The sequence below is a fragment of the Grampus griseus genome (assembly GCF_964374135.1).
Source record: "Grampus griseus genome assembly, chromosome: 12".
In the NCBI taxonomy this organism is placed as follows: Eukaryota; Metazoa; Chordata; class Mammalia; order Artiodactyla; family Delphinidae; genus Grampus; species Grampus griseus.
In genome coordinates, this window is record NC_139006.1 from 42804689 (window position 1) to 42821491 (window position 16803).

A 16803-nucleotide genomic window follows, 5' to 3' on the forward strand; every position below is an offset into this window, starting at 1 on the left:
ATGATTGATAACAGATTTCCTCAACTGAAACGTTGGTATGCTTTTAATTTTATGTTGTACAGATATGACATACAAAGTAGTTCTGTTTTACTAGAGCTCATTTATTTAGTTATCAGTGTTTTTTTTGTCCTCTGTTTCTAGAAAAGTGTGATTGCCTTAAGACAACTGATGCCTAACTCCCAGAGCTTTATTCAGCAGTGTGTTCAGCAGACTTCTAGCGAGGTGGTCATTGCTACCTGTACCACAACAGTAACGCCTTCTCCTGTGGTGACAACAGTAGTTTCCTCAGTCCAGCCTGAAAAGCCCATCATTGGTTCTGAAGCAGCAACATCTGGAACTGTGTCAGTGCAAACTCTGAATCCACTTGCTCCAGGGGGAGCAAAAACTGGAGTTGTGACACTTCATTCTGTGGGTCCAGCTGCTGTGCCAGGAGGAACAACAGCTGGAACTGTTGTGCTTCAGACTCCAAAACCGCTAGTGACATCTCTGCAGAACACAGTGACAGCAGTCTCACTTCAGCCTGAAAAGCCAGTTGTCTCTGGGACAGCAGTGACACTGGCCCTCCCCTCAGTAACTTTTGGAGAAACCTCAGCAGCAGCTGTATGTCTTCCGTCTGTGAAACCTGTTGTTACTTCTGCTGGGACCACATCTGACAAGCCTGTCATTGGCACTCCAGTCCAAATCAAACTTGCACAGCCGGGCCCCGTGCTTACACAACCAGCCAGCATTCCACAGGCAGTTAAAGTCAAACAACTAGTGAGTAACATTTCATTTCTTCCTCCATTTCTTCTTTTGAAAATTTCAGACATTCAGAAAACTGGCAAGACTAGTAAAATGAACCCCTGTGTACCCTTGACCAGGATTGACCAGTTGTTAACGTTGTACCATGTTTGCTTTGTCTCTCCCCCCTCTATTCACATACACAAACACACACGTAATTTTTTCCTGAACCATTTAAGAGTTGGTTACAGAAATTGACTTTGTGCCATTAAGTACTGTGTATCTCTTAAGGAAAAGGATTTTTTTTTAGCATAACTGCAAACGTACTTATTATCACACATGGGTAGTTAATATTGGCACAATATTTACAGTTGTGCCAACAATGTCCTTAATAGCTAATTTTTTTCCTGATGTTTCTAGTAAAGAATTGCATATTACACTTGTCTTTTTTTTTTTTTTTTTTTTTCAGGCTCCGTTAATCTAGAACAGTTCTCAGCCTTTTGTAGTTGTTCATTGTGGTGTACTATTTTAAGTGCCTGGGCCAGTTGTTTTGCAGAGTGTCCTTTATTTTGTTTTGTCTAATCATTTCCTCAAGACTAGATTCAGATTAAATATTTTTGGTAAGGTTATTACATAGGTGATATTATGGTAACATTTCTTTTAAAAATGTGCTGAAGGAAGAGAGAAGTGAGGGGAGTAGATGAGTAAGAAGTTGTGTTTCTTCCTAAACCCTATAGATTGGGAAGTTCTTGGGTGGAAGAAACCTGAAATTTTAGCTGTTTATCTGTTGGTGTTTAGATTTACTTCACTCAAGACATGTTTTATCGGAAGACTGAAAGTATTGTTAACCTGTGGAAGATAGTACATGGTGAATTAATTAAAAATCGTGTTTTTTAAGTAAAGTTCTTCCCTACCTTATACTGTAACAGAACTAACTGTTCTTTTGATTTTTGGTGATTGCCCTTGTTCTTCTTTGAAAACCTTCATGTTAAAGGCTGTGTTTTGAATCTCTTTGTTTTAGTTTTTTCTGCTTTTTGGAACAGTAAAATCTAAGTAAACTTCCCAGCCTTGTGTACGTGATCAGGAGAAGACAGTATCTGTGAATGATTGTCTTTGAGGCAGAGAGCAAGCTTTAGGTGTAGAATGAAAGAGGAAAGATCAGTTTGGACAACAGTCAAAACTCTTGGGTAGGTGGGAAGTAATAATCGTTTCCTGGGCGTTGATCTTTTTTCATCCCTTCCTACTCTGCAGTCTGATTTTCAAGTGGAGAAATGTACCTGCCTTGTGGCGTTTCTCTTGGGCGTCTGCATTTAATCTCAGAGACGAACCTTCTTTAGAAGCAGTGATTCTTAAACATCGATCTGAGTAGCCAGATTTGGGAACCATTGTAACTGTAATTGCCTTGGTGAAAGGTCTCTTTTGGTAGCACTTAAGAGTATTGAAATCCTCTTTATGGGTCATAGCTGATTCTTGAATAAATGCTAATCTTTATTGAAAATCTATAGCATATCCACCCCTAAGTGAAATAATACTTTATAGCTACATAGAGTCTTAAAACATGTCTTGTATGCAATATGGATTTTGAAATAATTTTGGTGAAGACAAGGCAGGGAGAAAACTAAGAATCCCAGAAATTGTAAGGGACCTATCCACTGGCACTCAACAAGTAATAGATCTCAGCCTAGAACCCAGTGTCTTTCCCATTAGATTCTGGCACTTATGGCAAGAACTTCTAGGTTTCTAGAGGGTCCTGAAATGGAAAACTGTCAGGTAATAACATCTTGACAGCATTTACATTTTATAGGCTTACCTTGTTATACATTAGAAACAGTTTCAATCAAGAAAAACATGTAACAAAATCCACTGGTAAATTTTAGGGATTTTTAAATTTCCTGCTTTCATTCTTAAAAGAATGGGGAATATATTTTCCTTGTGAATTCTGTTTTCTTGTTTGGCCTTTGTTTCAATTTTAGTCAACAAATTTGATGTCAGTATTCATATCTTCCTGTTTAAAATGGCAGAAACAGAGCAGCTAGACACTGAAGATGCATTGTAATCTGTTTTATAACAAATTTTTACCTGGGGCACAAAACAACATAAGCTGTTCTTTCTGTATGGCAATGCCACAGAGAGGATTGAACTAGGACATTCTTTCAAATCAGCTAATTTAGAAAATTAATGTTACTTAAGTTTGAATTAGTGTTACTCAAGTAATTTAAGAATATCATCAGTGAGTTCATTATAAACCATAGTCCAGTTTAATCCTAGGTCTGTCTAAGTGAGGAGGAAAACACTCCAGGTGCTAGAAACATAAGAAAGTATTCAATGCAGCTTGTAAGAAATATGGTAAATAATTATTTAAAATACGAGAATTGCCACGCTAGTTCAAATCTGTGGTCCATGTAACTCAGGATGCAATCTCCAAAAGTGGTCTGAACAGTAGAAGTATGGCTGTGTTTTTCAATGTTAGGTATAAAATTTGTGTGGTTTATTTCCTTTAATAATCATGAATTTAAAAATCCCTGTTAATACTTTATCTTTTTCTAGCTTGTCCAGTTTTCCTAAAGAGTTGTATAGGTTTCCTGCCTTCTTGATAAGATGTTTTAAATATCACACTTTCAAGGTATGAGAATCCTCTTAATCTGCCATTGCAGGGTTTAGATTTTGTACAGTTATTATTTTATGAAGTATATGTTTTCATTCCAGATTAAAGAGACCCTCCTCCCAATTTTTAAAAAAAAATTTAGATTTATGACCACATGTTATCTTTTCTATCTCATGGATTTTTTTATATGTTAGCCTCTGGGGATCTGCTAAAGTTCTCATCAAGTAAATTAGCTAGGATTGTTCACACTTTCTTTAGGTGTAAATTTTTCATTTTGTACCAGTAGTTCAACATAGTGCTTTGTATATCTTGGTCCTCAAATGCTTGAATTGTTGAAATATGGACCTAACCAGTAGTTCCCGGATTTCATCTAAGAATCTAATTCTTTTAAATGATTAATCTTATTGGTTGTCTACCAATTCTGGCATAGCAGCTATTATAGGATGTTATATACTACAACTAAGCAGAGCTTGACATTTTTACCTTTTTTAGAAAGTTAATGAAAGAGAGTGGATGAATTGGATTAGAATCTACCAGTGGTGGATAGATAATAAGTAGAAGCTTTCAGGAGTTTTGATGCTTAAAATTTTCCTCACGATATTGGTGAAAAAATTATTTTACACATAATTGAGCAAAAGCTAAATTTAATTTAAATTAAACGTTGTCATAGTAATTCAGTTTAAATGTAATTAGAAAAGTTAATTTAATTTAAAAGAGCTAAATTTTAATGTCTCATCATTTTTTAAATTAAATTTTGATAAATTTTAATAACTAATTTTAACACAAAAAATTAATAAGCTTCTCAAATCCACATGTGTGAACAAAACTCATGAATGAGAAAGGAAATTCAAAATTCTGGGTTTCTGTTTTTAGAAAAAAGGTGTATAGTTTTAGAGAGTAAACTGAATACTGTTACTCTTAGTAATCGTGTGTGTGTGTGTGTGTGTGTGTGTAAAATCTTTTAAAAAATTTTTTATTTGGAGATAGGGCAGGAAGTTGTAGTATTATCATAGATATATTTTCCTTATTTCAGATATATATTTCCCCAGGTGACTATTACTTGCATTTCTTTCTTAACAGAATTGTAGACATTTGATAAGTAAGTGGCCAAGTACGTTCAACAATCATTCTCCAACTATTACTGTTTTGTGGATATAAGAGAAAAACAACTAATTATCAGTATATTATTAATGTAATTTTCAGTTTCATCGAAGTAAAACTGATCTCCTAAAATAAATTGACCCAGAATATTAGAAAAAATTTGTTGTTGTTGCATCATATTTTTGTCTCGTACCTAATTATTTTGAAGTAGGGAATCATTAAAGGATTTCAGAATACACATTTTTATATGAAATGCTCTGTGAGGCTTAACTCTGCTGATTGTCTCTGACTTCACTTCTCACTGAAGAAGGAGAAACATTTTCAAGGTATAAATTTCAGTCTCTGAGTGTGCTGGTGGCCACTATTTTTGTTAAAGAAGTTGAAATTAAAATTGAGTGGGAAACAAAACAAGGATTATTGTTTTATTGGGTCAAGTAGTTCACTGTCAGTTTCATATTGGACTGATCTACTGCGATCCAGACTTAAGTAATCAGTTTGTCTTTTTTTTCTTTCTTCTTAGCATGCTGTTAAGAGTGACAGGAGAGGTAGAATTCAGTTGTTGATTGTCAAATAGGACTAATGAAAGATTTGGTAAAGAGGCTGAATCCAAGTAAGGCCTACTACCCTTTATTTTCCATATATAATCAGGAGTTGCGTCGAAAAATCTTCATGGACTATAATTTAGTCAGGGTTCATATAGTAGTCTTAATATATAGGTTGATTAATGCCAGTTCATTTAAATTTAATTGAAGAATATATTTTTTTTAGGTTTTAGTTTGGTGAGGATACATTAGAATTTATGGAAAATAGACTATTTAGAGACAATATTTACAGTGTGTATGTTGTCTTATTTTTGCCTTATTCAAGAAAATGTTTTATTATGAAAATTTCCAAACATAGCAAAGTTGAAGTTTATAGTGAACACCCATATACCAACCACCTAGATTCCACTATTTACAGTTACTATACTTGATTTATCCACCCATCAATCTTAATTTTTGATACATTTCAAAGGTTTCTTCCTAAAAAAATTAAACATTAATTTTAATGCATGCATATCATTAACTACCAATCAATATTTGTTTACTCTTTTCTTCCTTTTAACTAAAATTTATATTCAGTGATGTGCACAAATTTTAAATGTAACATTGGATAAGTTTTGACAATGCTTACCTCTGTGTAACTCAAACCCTTTCAAGATATGGAGTGTTACCATCACCTTGCAGTTAGTTCCCTTTTTTCCCTTCCCAGTCAGTCCCCACCTGTGTACCTCCAGAAGCAATGACTCCCACAGATTAGTTTTGCTTGTAGTTAAAGTTCATATAAATCATCATACAAATAAGCACATTTAAATTTTTAACAGAAAGTTATAGGTTCTCGATTTGAAGCAGCATTTACTGATTTCTATAAAAGCTGGTAATATAATTAAGAATTCATTTGGGCAAATTTTAAAAAGTGGTTAGAAGGCCCTTTGAAAAAACAGCATATTCTGAGGTTGCCAAGGTTGAATTTTAATCTAGATTGGGCATGGCAAATACATTTCAACTCTCATTATAGGATTTTACTGGACCTCTGTGTTAAGAAAGATTCTAAGGCTGCATGTGGGTATATAGAAATGGTGGTATTTAGTGATGTATGCTTGTCCCAGAATTTGAGTAGTGGCACAAGAACCACACATTGGCTGTTCCTAAGAAATAGTGGCAACTAACATGTATTTCCTGACTTTTTTTTTGTGGGGTGGGGGGGCCATGCTGCGCAGCTTGCGAGGTCTTAGTTCCCCGACCAGGGATTGAACCCAGGCCCTCGGCAGTGAAAGCACAGAGTCCTAACCACTGGACCACCAGGGATTCCCTATTTCCTGACTTTTTATACTACAGTTTTTGTTCATTTGGGGCCCTATGTTTTCTAGAACTCAACCTCAGTGAGTATGTGCCAGTAATCACATATTAAATACTGTATAAAAATTAGAGGAGGTATTACCCTTTAGTAACTTTGTGTGCATGTACTGCTTGAGTTATTTAGAGCTAAGTATTTGATTGCTGTGTATTTATGAACAGAGGAGTTGGTGGGGTCGAAATATAGAGAAAGCAGAGTGTGAAGGGTGTTTTCATCTACTAGTTTAATCTGTACTTTTGTTTGTTTGCTTCCTTTCCTTATGGAATTTAAGAACAGTTCCATGTCAGATATTCCAGATCATAGTTAGTGTAAAAATCATAATTAATGTAAAAAAAATAGCTGTCACCTGAAGAAGATTGTGTAGCTCTAGACCTGCAGTTTCTATAAACTATAGAACATTAAATTAACATCCTAGTAAAACATCAGAACTTGACTTGTCAAGAGAAAAAGCTAAGGTATGTACTATTTACTCTTCTTCTTTTCTAGTGGTTTTCTTGCAGGGAAAGTAAATAAAGGACATGTTTTTAAAAATATAATAGCTCTTTGTTTTGCTTGCCAAGTAGGAGCAAATGTATCATCTTTGGGCCAATTTCCATCTGTCTAATTTCAGTGTCCATAAGATACCTAATATTGTGGTCTAAAAATGGTACTTTCTTTGAAAGAAGACTACTGAACTGTTTTATACTTTCTCATTGTATTTTATTTTGCTCAGCAAGTGTGCAGGAATATACTGCACATGTGATCCCAAGTGTGTTAGGTGCACTTGGTAGCATACATCCTCATTGGTACATCCTCATTAGGATGAGGAATGATGGGTATCCAGGATTATTAAATCAGTTGCCACATTTGCCTCCTGCTCCCTGCATGAACTTGCCCTGGAGTGGGCTGTAGACTGAGCCACACACATCCCTGGCCTGGGAGCCCTCCTGCAGACACCAAGGCTTGCCTTCCCCAGCTTGTTCTGTGCTAGGGCCACACGCTGACGCTGGGGTCTTCTGGCCTCCATGCCCCCACCCCTCCTGGCAGGACCCCAGGAGGCATAGAGCCTCCTTCCACTTCAGGGGCTGGTCTCTAGGCTGTTACTTTTTTTTTAATATTTTTGAGTACCCATCAAAAATGGTATGAAGACTTAACTCATAAGCAAATTTCTAATAACATTTTATTACTATCTTTTGTAATTAAAATACTGAAAAGAATACCAAATAAAAGATATCAAGGAAGAAAATATGAACAATAGGGAGGTATGCCAGAATTGTTAGGAGTGTTTCTGTTTTCTTTTGAGTTTCAATCTGAATGCATAAATGGGACTCTGAATGTGTATTACTTTATGGAATTTAAATATGTTTCCTAGGACTTTACAATACATAAGTATGATCTCAACTGAAATATATCATTGTTTTCAAGAGTTGTTTCTCTCTTTCAAGAGTCTATTCTCATAGAATCATGGCAATTGAATTATTCCAACTTGTATTTTTTCTCTAGGAACGTTGGTTCCTATAAGATTATTTATTGGGACATTTTGGATTTCTTGTAAGTTACTTTTGTTTAGTAATATGCACTAGACAATTTTATTTACAAAAAATTAGAGTATAGAATAAATTATACCTCCAGAATTCCATTATGAAGTCTACCTCCTAGATCATTTATATTAGCCATATATGAGTTTGAGGACTTACAAATATTTCGCTCTCAATAGCTGGCTCAAATACATGGTGACTGTTTTTTTTCTTTGAAGTGAAAAAATGAAACTCTGCTATTCTGTTTTTTCTTCTTTGAAGCTAAAAACAAGGCCCTGCTATTACTTTAATTTCTCTTCCTTTATCCCCAACCCTCACCCTCTGGATTTCTTGAACTGTTATCTTGGAGAATGCCTGTAGCATTGTTATCTTTCAGATACTTTTAAAAAAACAACCAATTGAAAGTCATCATCTTCTAGAGGTATATTTTGAAATATTTATGGATAAAAAGATATATCTGGGATTTGCTTTAAAATAATTGAGAGTGGGGAGAAGTGGGTAAGGATATAGATGAAATAAAATTGGTCAAGAATTAATCATAGTTGAAGCTGGGTAATAATGGTATAGGTGGTTTCATTTTATTGTTCCCTCTGCTTTTGTATGTGTTTGAAATTTTCTGTGTTAAGTTAAAAGATGAAAATAGGGTCTATTTGGAGATTTAAATTTAGCAGAATGTAAATTTGAATTACACTCTGAAAATTATAGTGTGAGATAGTCATGTTTTTCACTTTTGAGTAAGATAATTTTGCTACATACAAATTTAAATTTTAAGTAGGCTTTCTTGTGATGCTACGATAAAGGTATATTTAGTTAGGTGAGCCTAATCATTTGTTCTATTGTTACAATTGAAAGCTTGTTCTTTCCTAAAGCAGGTCTAGTTGAATGACTGTATTAATAATTCTCATTGTTTCAGGTAGTCCAGCAGCCTTCAGGAGGCCTTGCAAAACAAGTGACCACACTTTCCCATTCCTCAGCATTGACCATCCAGAAATCTGGACAGAAGGTGACAGTGGGCACTGCAGTACCTACCAGTCAGTTTCCTCAAGGTAGACTCTGGCTCATCCCTTGGGTTTGGAACATGATGGGTTTCCGTACTTTTCTTTTGCACTGTTAAGAGAAGAGAGATTTCTTTTAAGTTGAGACCTGTGAGAGAAGACTGAAAGATAACTTTATTATATTCTTTGTACATAGCCACTTTTTAAGGGTGTATGTTGTTTTAGATTAAAGAAGCACCACTCATGGTGTTTTGTAACTAGATAAAACAATCTACTAGTAAATAAAGTACTTTTTTTAACTTATAAAATTTGCTATTGTCTTATTTCTTTTTAAAATGTGCTTCTTTCCCTACGTTTGGAAGTCAGTCTTACAAATAAAAGAGGTTTTATGTATTTTTTAAATCTACCAATATAAAGGATATATTATTAACATGTTTCTGTCACCTTTTCTGCATAATATTTTTATAATGCTGGTAATTCTCTAGCCAATTTGAGGACCATATAAAAAGAAATGGGAGAGGTCTTAATTTTATGATTTGTTGTGCAGGGAATAAATTCATTGTCATGTTTGAATTTAAACATAGTTCTAGGGCAGCTTGAAATTTTCTTTGATTATTCTGTATGCATTAAAAATAACTTGTCCTGAATTTTTCCTAATGTAGTGTGATTGCTTTTTTAAAATTTTACCTTTTCTTTCTTCTTTTGATTTTATAGCTTCCATTCTAAAGCAAATTACCCTGCCAGGAAATAAAGTTCTGTCACTTCAGTCATCTATTCAGAAAAGCAAAATAAAAGAGAATGGAACAGCATCCTTCAGGTAAAGAAATTAAATAGTTAAAACTTGGTCTGGTTTAAGAAATTAATATTTTTTAAAAAACAGGAAAGGGATGACAGAATAATACTTATATAAAATAAATTTAATGATGCCTTTTTAAAAAGCTAACAGTACTTTATTGAGTATAATTTATAAGCAGTAAAGTGCACAAATCTTAAATATAGAGCTCAATGAATTTTGACGAACATATGCCTGTGTAATCATAATTCAGACCAAGATGCTGAACATATCCATCATCTCTATGCTCCTTTCATATCAATGACTTCCAACCCTTGCCTTTGGCAGCCACTTTTCTTATGTCCATCACCATAGATCATTTTTGTCCATTCTTGAACTTTACATAAATGGAAAATTACATTATCTACTCTTTTGCATTTGACTTTTTTCACTCAGCATTTTTTTGAGATTTATCTACATCATTTTGATTATTAGAAGATTGTTCTTTTGTACTGGTGAGCAGCATTCATTGTCTGAATGTAAATTTGTTTATCCGTTTTCCTGTTGATGGACATTAGGATGTTCCCAGTTTTTTAATGATTCTATATAAAGTTGCTATAAACATTTACATACAGATTTTTATGTGACCATAGGTTTGATTTCTCTGTAGTAAATATCTAAGAGTATTATTGCTGGGTCATTAGGTAAGTATGTGTTTTACTGTTTAAGAAACTACCAAAGTTGTTTACTTTGTTTACTTTGCATTCCCACCAGCAGTGATGAGAGTTCCAGTTGCACTCCAACTCTGTCAGTACTTGTTATTGCCAATGCTTTTGATTTTTACTATTCCAATAAGTGTATAGTGGTTGTTATTATTGTCATTTTAATTTGCACTTTCCTAATGAGTTAAGATGTTGAGCATCTGTTCTTATGCTTATTTGCTATCCTTATACTATCTTCTTTGGTGAAGTGTGTATTCAGATCTTTTGCACATTTTTCCTTTGAGTTGTTTTTTTTCTTATGATTGAGTTTTTAGAGTTCATTATATATTCAAGATCCAAGTCCTTTGTCACATAGTGATTAGGAAGTATTTTCTTTGTGGTGTGTTTTATCGTTCTTTTACCAGTGTCTTTCACAGAGCAAAAGTTTTTAATTTTGCTGAAGTCTAGTTCATTAGTTTTTTTCTCTTATAGGTTATGCTTTTCATGTTTTGTCTAAGAAATGTTTGTGTAACCCAAGGTTTCAAAGATTTTCTTCTATGCTTTGTTCTAGAAGTTTTACAGTCTTATGTTTGTCCTTGGATTGATATTCTTTAATTTCTACCAGTTGATTACTTAAAAATCAGTGTGTGGATATTCTACTTTCTTTTTTCTGTATCTTCTCCCATTTTTAGTTGCATTATTTGTCACAATATATAAATATTTGTACATTAGTCCTCCTTCCTCATCCCCACCTATATTTTAGTTGTAGTTCTACTTTTATATTAAAATGCTCACCTTCAGTCTGTTCTCTGAAGTTTTCCTAGTCATCTCTTGTTTGGATGAAATTAATTGAATGTAGTCCATACTTTAATCTACCAGGACAACCATTATTTCATCCTTATGCCTGCCACTAGTTCTCTGGTCTCTCTTCTGCAGTTTTTATTCAGTCTTCTTTTACCCAAAGCCTTTGAGGTGGGGGTGAGTGGGTTGGGAAATTGGTCGCAATAGGACAAGAAACTATGTACTGGGAATTGTTTTCCTTTTTCACTTATTCTTGTTTTGAAGTTTGGGTATTTTTTGTCTTCAAGTTATGCTGAGGCTGTGGTTTTTGTTGTTCTGTATTGTTTTGGGGAGTAAATGTTGGAAGATGGTGACCTAGGAAGTCATCATTGTCTTCCAGTGCAGTGAGTTTTGACAAAAGGCTAAATTCATGTACCCAGTACCTCAGTCAAGATACATAGAATACTTTCAATACCTCAGAAGCCTCCTTTGTGAGACTTCCCAGCCAGTCCCCCTATTATACCTTAGGCAGCCACTGATTGGCTTCTTATCATTGTAGATTTGTCTTTCCTGGGGTTTCAAATCAATAGAATCATATAATTTGTATTCTTATGTTTGGTTTCCTTTGCTCAGCATAATGTGTTTGATATACTTGCAGTGTTGTTGCATGTATTAGTAATTTGTTGCTTTTCATTGCTGAGTAGTATTCCACTGTATGGGTCTACTGCATTTGTTTGTACTGAATTGTCTCTTTATCCATTGGTGGACATGCGGGTTGTTTCCAGTTTTGGGCTATTATGAATAAAGCTGCTAGGAACACCTGTATCCAAGTCTTTGTATGGACATAAGTTTTCCCTTTACTTACATAAAGATATGAATGAAAATGCTGAATCATTTAGTAGGTGTATGTTTAACTTTATAAGAAACTGCCAAACTGTTTTCCTTTGTGGTTGTACCATTTACAGTCCTACCCGCAAAGTATGAGAATTTGTTCCATATCCTTGCTAACAATTGATAAACTGCAGTTTAAAAGTTTTAACCATTGTAGTTGGTATTTAGGTGTACCCTCATTCTTCAGTATCTGCGGTGGGATTGGTTTTAGGACCCATTGCAGATGCTCAAGCTCTATAGTCTGCCCAGCATATCTGTGATTCTGCATCCTCGGATTCAACCAGCTCCAGATCATCTACTACTGTGTGTATTTACTGAAAAAAATCTGTGTATGAGTGGACCCGTGCAGTTCAAACCCATGTTGATCAAGATGCTGAGTGTATTTTCATGTCCTTATTGGCCATTTGTGTAGCTCCTTTTGTGAAATGTCTGTTCAAATATTTTGCCCATTTTTAAATTGAGTGATTTTGTCATGCACTTTTTCTTCATCTATTTAAGATGGTCATTCATTTTTTAAATAATACAATGTATTCTGAATTACACTGATTTTTAAAAAAATAGTTTGAATGTTAGTATTCCTGAAGTATTATTATCCTTTTTATATATTGCTGCATTTGATTTGATTAATATTTTAAGGGTTTTATATGTATGTTCTTTAGGGATACTGGTGTATAGTTTTCTGTTCTTATGGTGTCTTTGCCAGATTTTGGTATGTGGTTATGCTGGTCTCAAAAATGTGTTGTATGATGTTTTTCCCTCTCCTTTATTTTAAACCTTTGAGTAGAAATTATTTCTTCCTTAAATATACGAATGAATTTACCCTTGAAACTAAATAGGTCTTTTGTTTTCTTTGGGGGGAAGGTTTTGGATTTTTTTGTTTTTTTATTTATTTGTTTGCTCTGGGTCTTAGTTGCGGCAGGTGGGCTCCTTAGTTGCGGCAGGTGGGCTTCTTAGTTGTGGCTTGTGGGCTCCTTAGTTGAATCATGCAAACTCTTAATTGCGGCATGCATGTGGGATCTAGTTCCCTGACCAGGGATCTAACCCAGGCCCTGTGCATTGGGAGCATGGAGTGTTATCCACTGCACCACCAGGGAAGTCCCCCGGGGGAAGGTTTTGATAAGAAAGTCAGTTTCATCTATAAATGATTTTCTCTGTCATCTTAATGTCAATTTCAGAAAGTTGCATTTTTTAAGGTTTTTGTACATTTCATCTTACTTTTAAATTTGTTGAAATGAAACTGTGCTACTACTTTCTTTTCCTTTTAATATTTGTAGATTCTTTAGGGTAACATAGTATCATGCTTTTTTTTTTTTTTTTTTTAAGGATTTTGTGTATTTTATCTTAGTTGTTGACTTTTTCGGGCATATAGCTGTTCATTTTATTCCCTTATCCTTTTAATATCTGTAAGATTTGTAGTAATACTCTCTCTTTTCATTGATATGTTTCTTTCAGTTTTGTTTAGTGTTTTTAGAAAGTTAACTTTTGATTTTACTTTTTTTTTTAATTAATTTATTTTGGCTGCACTGGGTCTTTGTTGCTGCACACAGGCTTTCTCTAGTTGCGGCACGCAGGGACTACTCTTTGTTGGGGTGCACAGGCTTCTCATTGCGGTGGCTTCTCTTGTTGTGGAGCACAGGCTCTAAGCACATGGGCTTCAGTAGTTGTGGCACATGGGCTCAGTAGTTGTGGCACCCAGGCTCTAGAGCGCAGGCTCAGTAGTTGTGGTGCACAGGCTTAGTTGCTCACCGGCATGTGGGATCTTCCCTGACCAGGGCTTGAACCCGTATCCCCTGCATTGGCAGGCGGATTCTTAACCACTGTGCCACCAGGGAAGCCCGATTTTATTGTTTTTATCTGTTCATCTTTTGTCTATTTTATTGACTTATAAAAAATATTCCTTTCTTTTCCTTGTGTTGGGTTTTAGTTGCTTCTCATTTAAAACTATAAACCCCCTAAGTACTGAGTTAGCATCCAGCCAATTATAGTGTTTCATTTTCATTTTTATTCATGTCAAAATATTTTCTCCTTTTCCTTTTATTTAATAGTACAAATACTTGGGGCTTCTCTAGAGATTTTATTCATTTTTTTCTAACGTAATTTTGTCCTGATCAGAGAATATACACTGTAAAATATCAATCTTACTAAATTTGAGACTCTTTATTGTGGTCAAACTTGATGAATATCTCATATGCCCTTGGAAAAAATGTATTACTCAGTTTGGGGGAGTAGTTTTTTGTATGTGCCATTCTGGTGAAGGTAGCTAGTAGTGTTTATATCTATTTCCTGGCTTTCTTTTTTTGGACTAGTTCCATCAGTTACTGAGAGTGGGTATTAAATCTCCAACTGTGCTTATAGATTTATTTTTTCCTTTAGTTCTGCCAGTTTTTACATTAATTATTTGAAGCTCTGTTATTAGGTATACACATATTTATAATTGTTATGTTTTTCTAATAAATTGGCCCTTTTATCATAATTAAATGTCCTTTTTTATTATTTTTTAAAATTTTATTTATTTATTTTATTATTATTTTAAAAAAATTTTTGACCATGCTGCGTGGCATGTAGGATCTTAGCTCCCGGACCAGGGATGAAACCCGGGCCCCCTGTAGTGGAAGCACAGAGTCTTAACCACTGGACCACCAGGGAAGTCCCCACATGTCCTTCTTTATTTGAAAATATTTCTTGTATTGCTGTGTATTTTATCTGCTGAATATAAACACTTCAGCTTTGTTACTGTTTGCATATTCTATCTTTTTCCTTCCTTTTTTTCAACCTACATGTGTCTTTGTATTTAAAGAGTGTCCTTTATACATTACATATAGCTAGGTTGAGCTTTTCTTATGAAATTCAACAGTTGTTTCTTTAGGTTAATATTTTGCTATTTTATTCATTTGTTTTTTGTCTTTTAGGGTAAGTGATTATTATTTTATATTTCATTTTAATTCCTCTGTTGGCTTCTTATCTATATCTGCATTTTTTTGTTTTTGATCAACAGGGATTACAATATGCTATAACATGTATTTTTAGTATACACTCTATTTGGAGTTAATATAGTACCACACATAAAATATGTGAACTTTGCAACAATATAAGTCCATTTACCTCACTCTCTTCTTCTGTGCTATATATTTTTATTTTCATATGTGTTACATCAGCATGCATTATAAATGTATGTGTGTATCCACAGTGTTATGATTTTAGCTTTAAAGTCCTTTTTTTTTTCCCTTAAAATATTCTTTCTTTTCTTTAAAACATTCCCAGTGCTCTTCTTTTTTTTCTGTAGAGTTCAGTTTTCAGTGGTATTTTTTCCCTTCAGCTAAAGAGCTTCCTATAGCATTTCTTGGTCTGTAATTCTGGTGACAACTCTTCTGTTTTCCTTTTCCTGAGAACTATTTTTGTTTACCTTCCCTTTAGAAGGGAAGGTTTTTTTTTTCCCCAATTAGAAATTGTAGGCTGACCCAGTCTTCTTTACTGTGAAGACTTAAAGATGTTATTCCATTGTTTTCTGGTCTCCATTGTTTCTGATGAAAAGTCAGTTTTCATTCATATCATTATATATATTCATACCATTATCTCTCCTGTCCTTTTATGAATCCAATTATATATGCATTAGACTTTGATATTTTCCTGCATATACCAAGGCTCTGTTATTTTCTTTGATCTTTATGCTCCTTTAAATCTGTCAGCATATTTGTATGCTTCCTTAAAAATCTTTGCTAATTGCAACATTTGGCTCATTTCTGCCAACTTTTTTTTTTTTAACTCTAGGTCCCATTTTCCAGTTTTTCATACGTCTTATAAGTTTTCATTGTGTTCAGAACATTCATGACTTTCTGTTTTTTCACATATCTAGTAATTATTGACTCTGGATTCAGTTATGTTCCTGAAGACTGATTTTTAATTTAGTAGACTTCATTTTAGTTTAACTTGACTGTTCTTAAATTCCAAACTTAGTCTTTCTTAGGTTGAGTAGCAGCTGAAATATTCACTCAGTTCTTTCCCCTTCCTATTGCTGTTTTTGTTAGGCTGCTGGGGTGTCCCCTGGGGCATATGTAGTTCTTCCATCAGTCAATGATTAGGTCAGATTTATATGCAGATTTGAGGGATTACTGCTCTGTGGAGCCTTACATTCTGGTGTATCTTCCCTAATTGTCCAAGTGCTCTTTCAACACTGAAATCTGTCCTCTGACACCAAGAATACGGCTGCACAGGCTGGAGAGTGCTTTCAGGCCAAAAGACATAAACTCACAAATTTTACCCATCGTTGTTACCATATTTCAAGGGTTGACTTCTCTCTAGTTTCTGGTTGCCTTTTTCCCATTTTTTAAAGTGGTTGCCTTTTTAAAAAGTTGTATGTTGATTTTGTAATGATTAATTAAGCTACTCTGTCATTACCAGAAACCACACCTCCATTTCTTTTTTAATAGATTTTTGTTCTCTATTGGAATTATCCTCTGCATTCTTGAAAAATTAGTCATAGTTATATTAAAGTTCATACCTAATATTCCCAACATCCAGGTTGTCTGTAAGTCTGTTTCTGTTATTTGGCTTTTTAGTCCTATTTCTTGGTATGAACTTAGTAATTTTTGAGTCAGTGTCAAATATGTGTAAAAAATAATTATAGGGGTTTTGGATTAATTACCTCCAGAAAGAGAACTTATCCAGTTTGCTGGTTGGCAGGAGAGGAGCAGATTGCCTTCATCTAGTCAGTAACTGAATTCAAATCTAGGCTGTAGTCTTTCCAAGACTCCATGTCCCTTTGGTTCTCCCTGACTATAGGATGTAGTACCTCAGGTATTTCAACTAAGACTTAGGGTACTTTTCT

The 16803-nt window shown here is 34.4% G+C and overlaps 1 protein-coding gene across 3 annotated transcripts in view; it reads left to right on the plus strand.

Annotated features, from left to right (window-relative positions):
* TAF4B (TATA-box binding protein associated factor 4b) overlaps nucleotides 1-16803 on the plus strand; it is a gene marked incomplete at its 5' end in the record, with an annotated part of 112974 nt that overhangs the window by 23077 nt on the left and 73094 nt on the right. The window contains 3 exons of one of the 3 annotated variants that reach the window (XM_082667817.1): nucleotides 142-756; nucleotides 8738-8885; nucleotides 9549-9651. In XM_082667817.1, the coding sequence (XP_082523943.1) occupies nucleotides 142-756; nucleotides 8738-8885; nucleotides 9549-9651 (866 nt within the window). The remainder of the gene's footprint in view (nucleotides 1-141; nucleotides 757-8737; nucleotides 8886-9548; nucleotides 9652-16803) is intronic. The other 2 variants (XM_082667816.1, XM_082667818.1) reach the window with 2 other exon arrangements.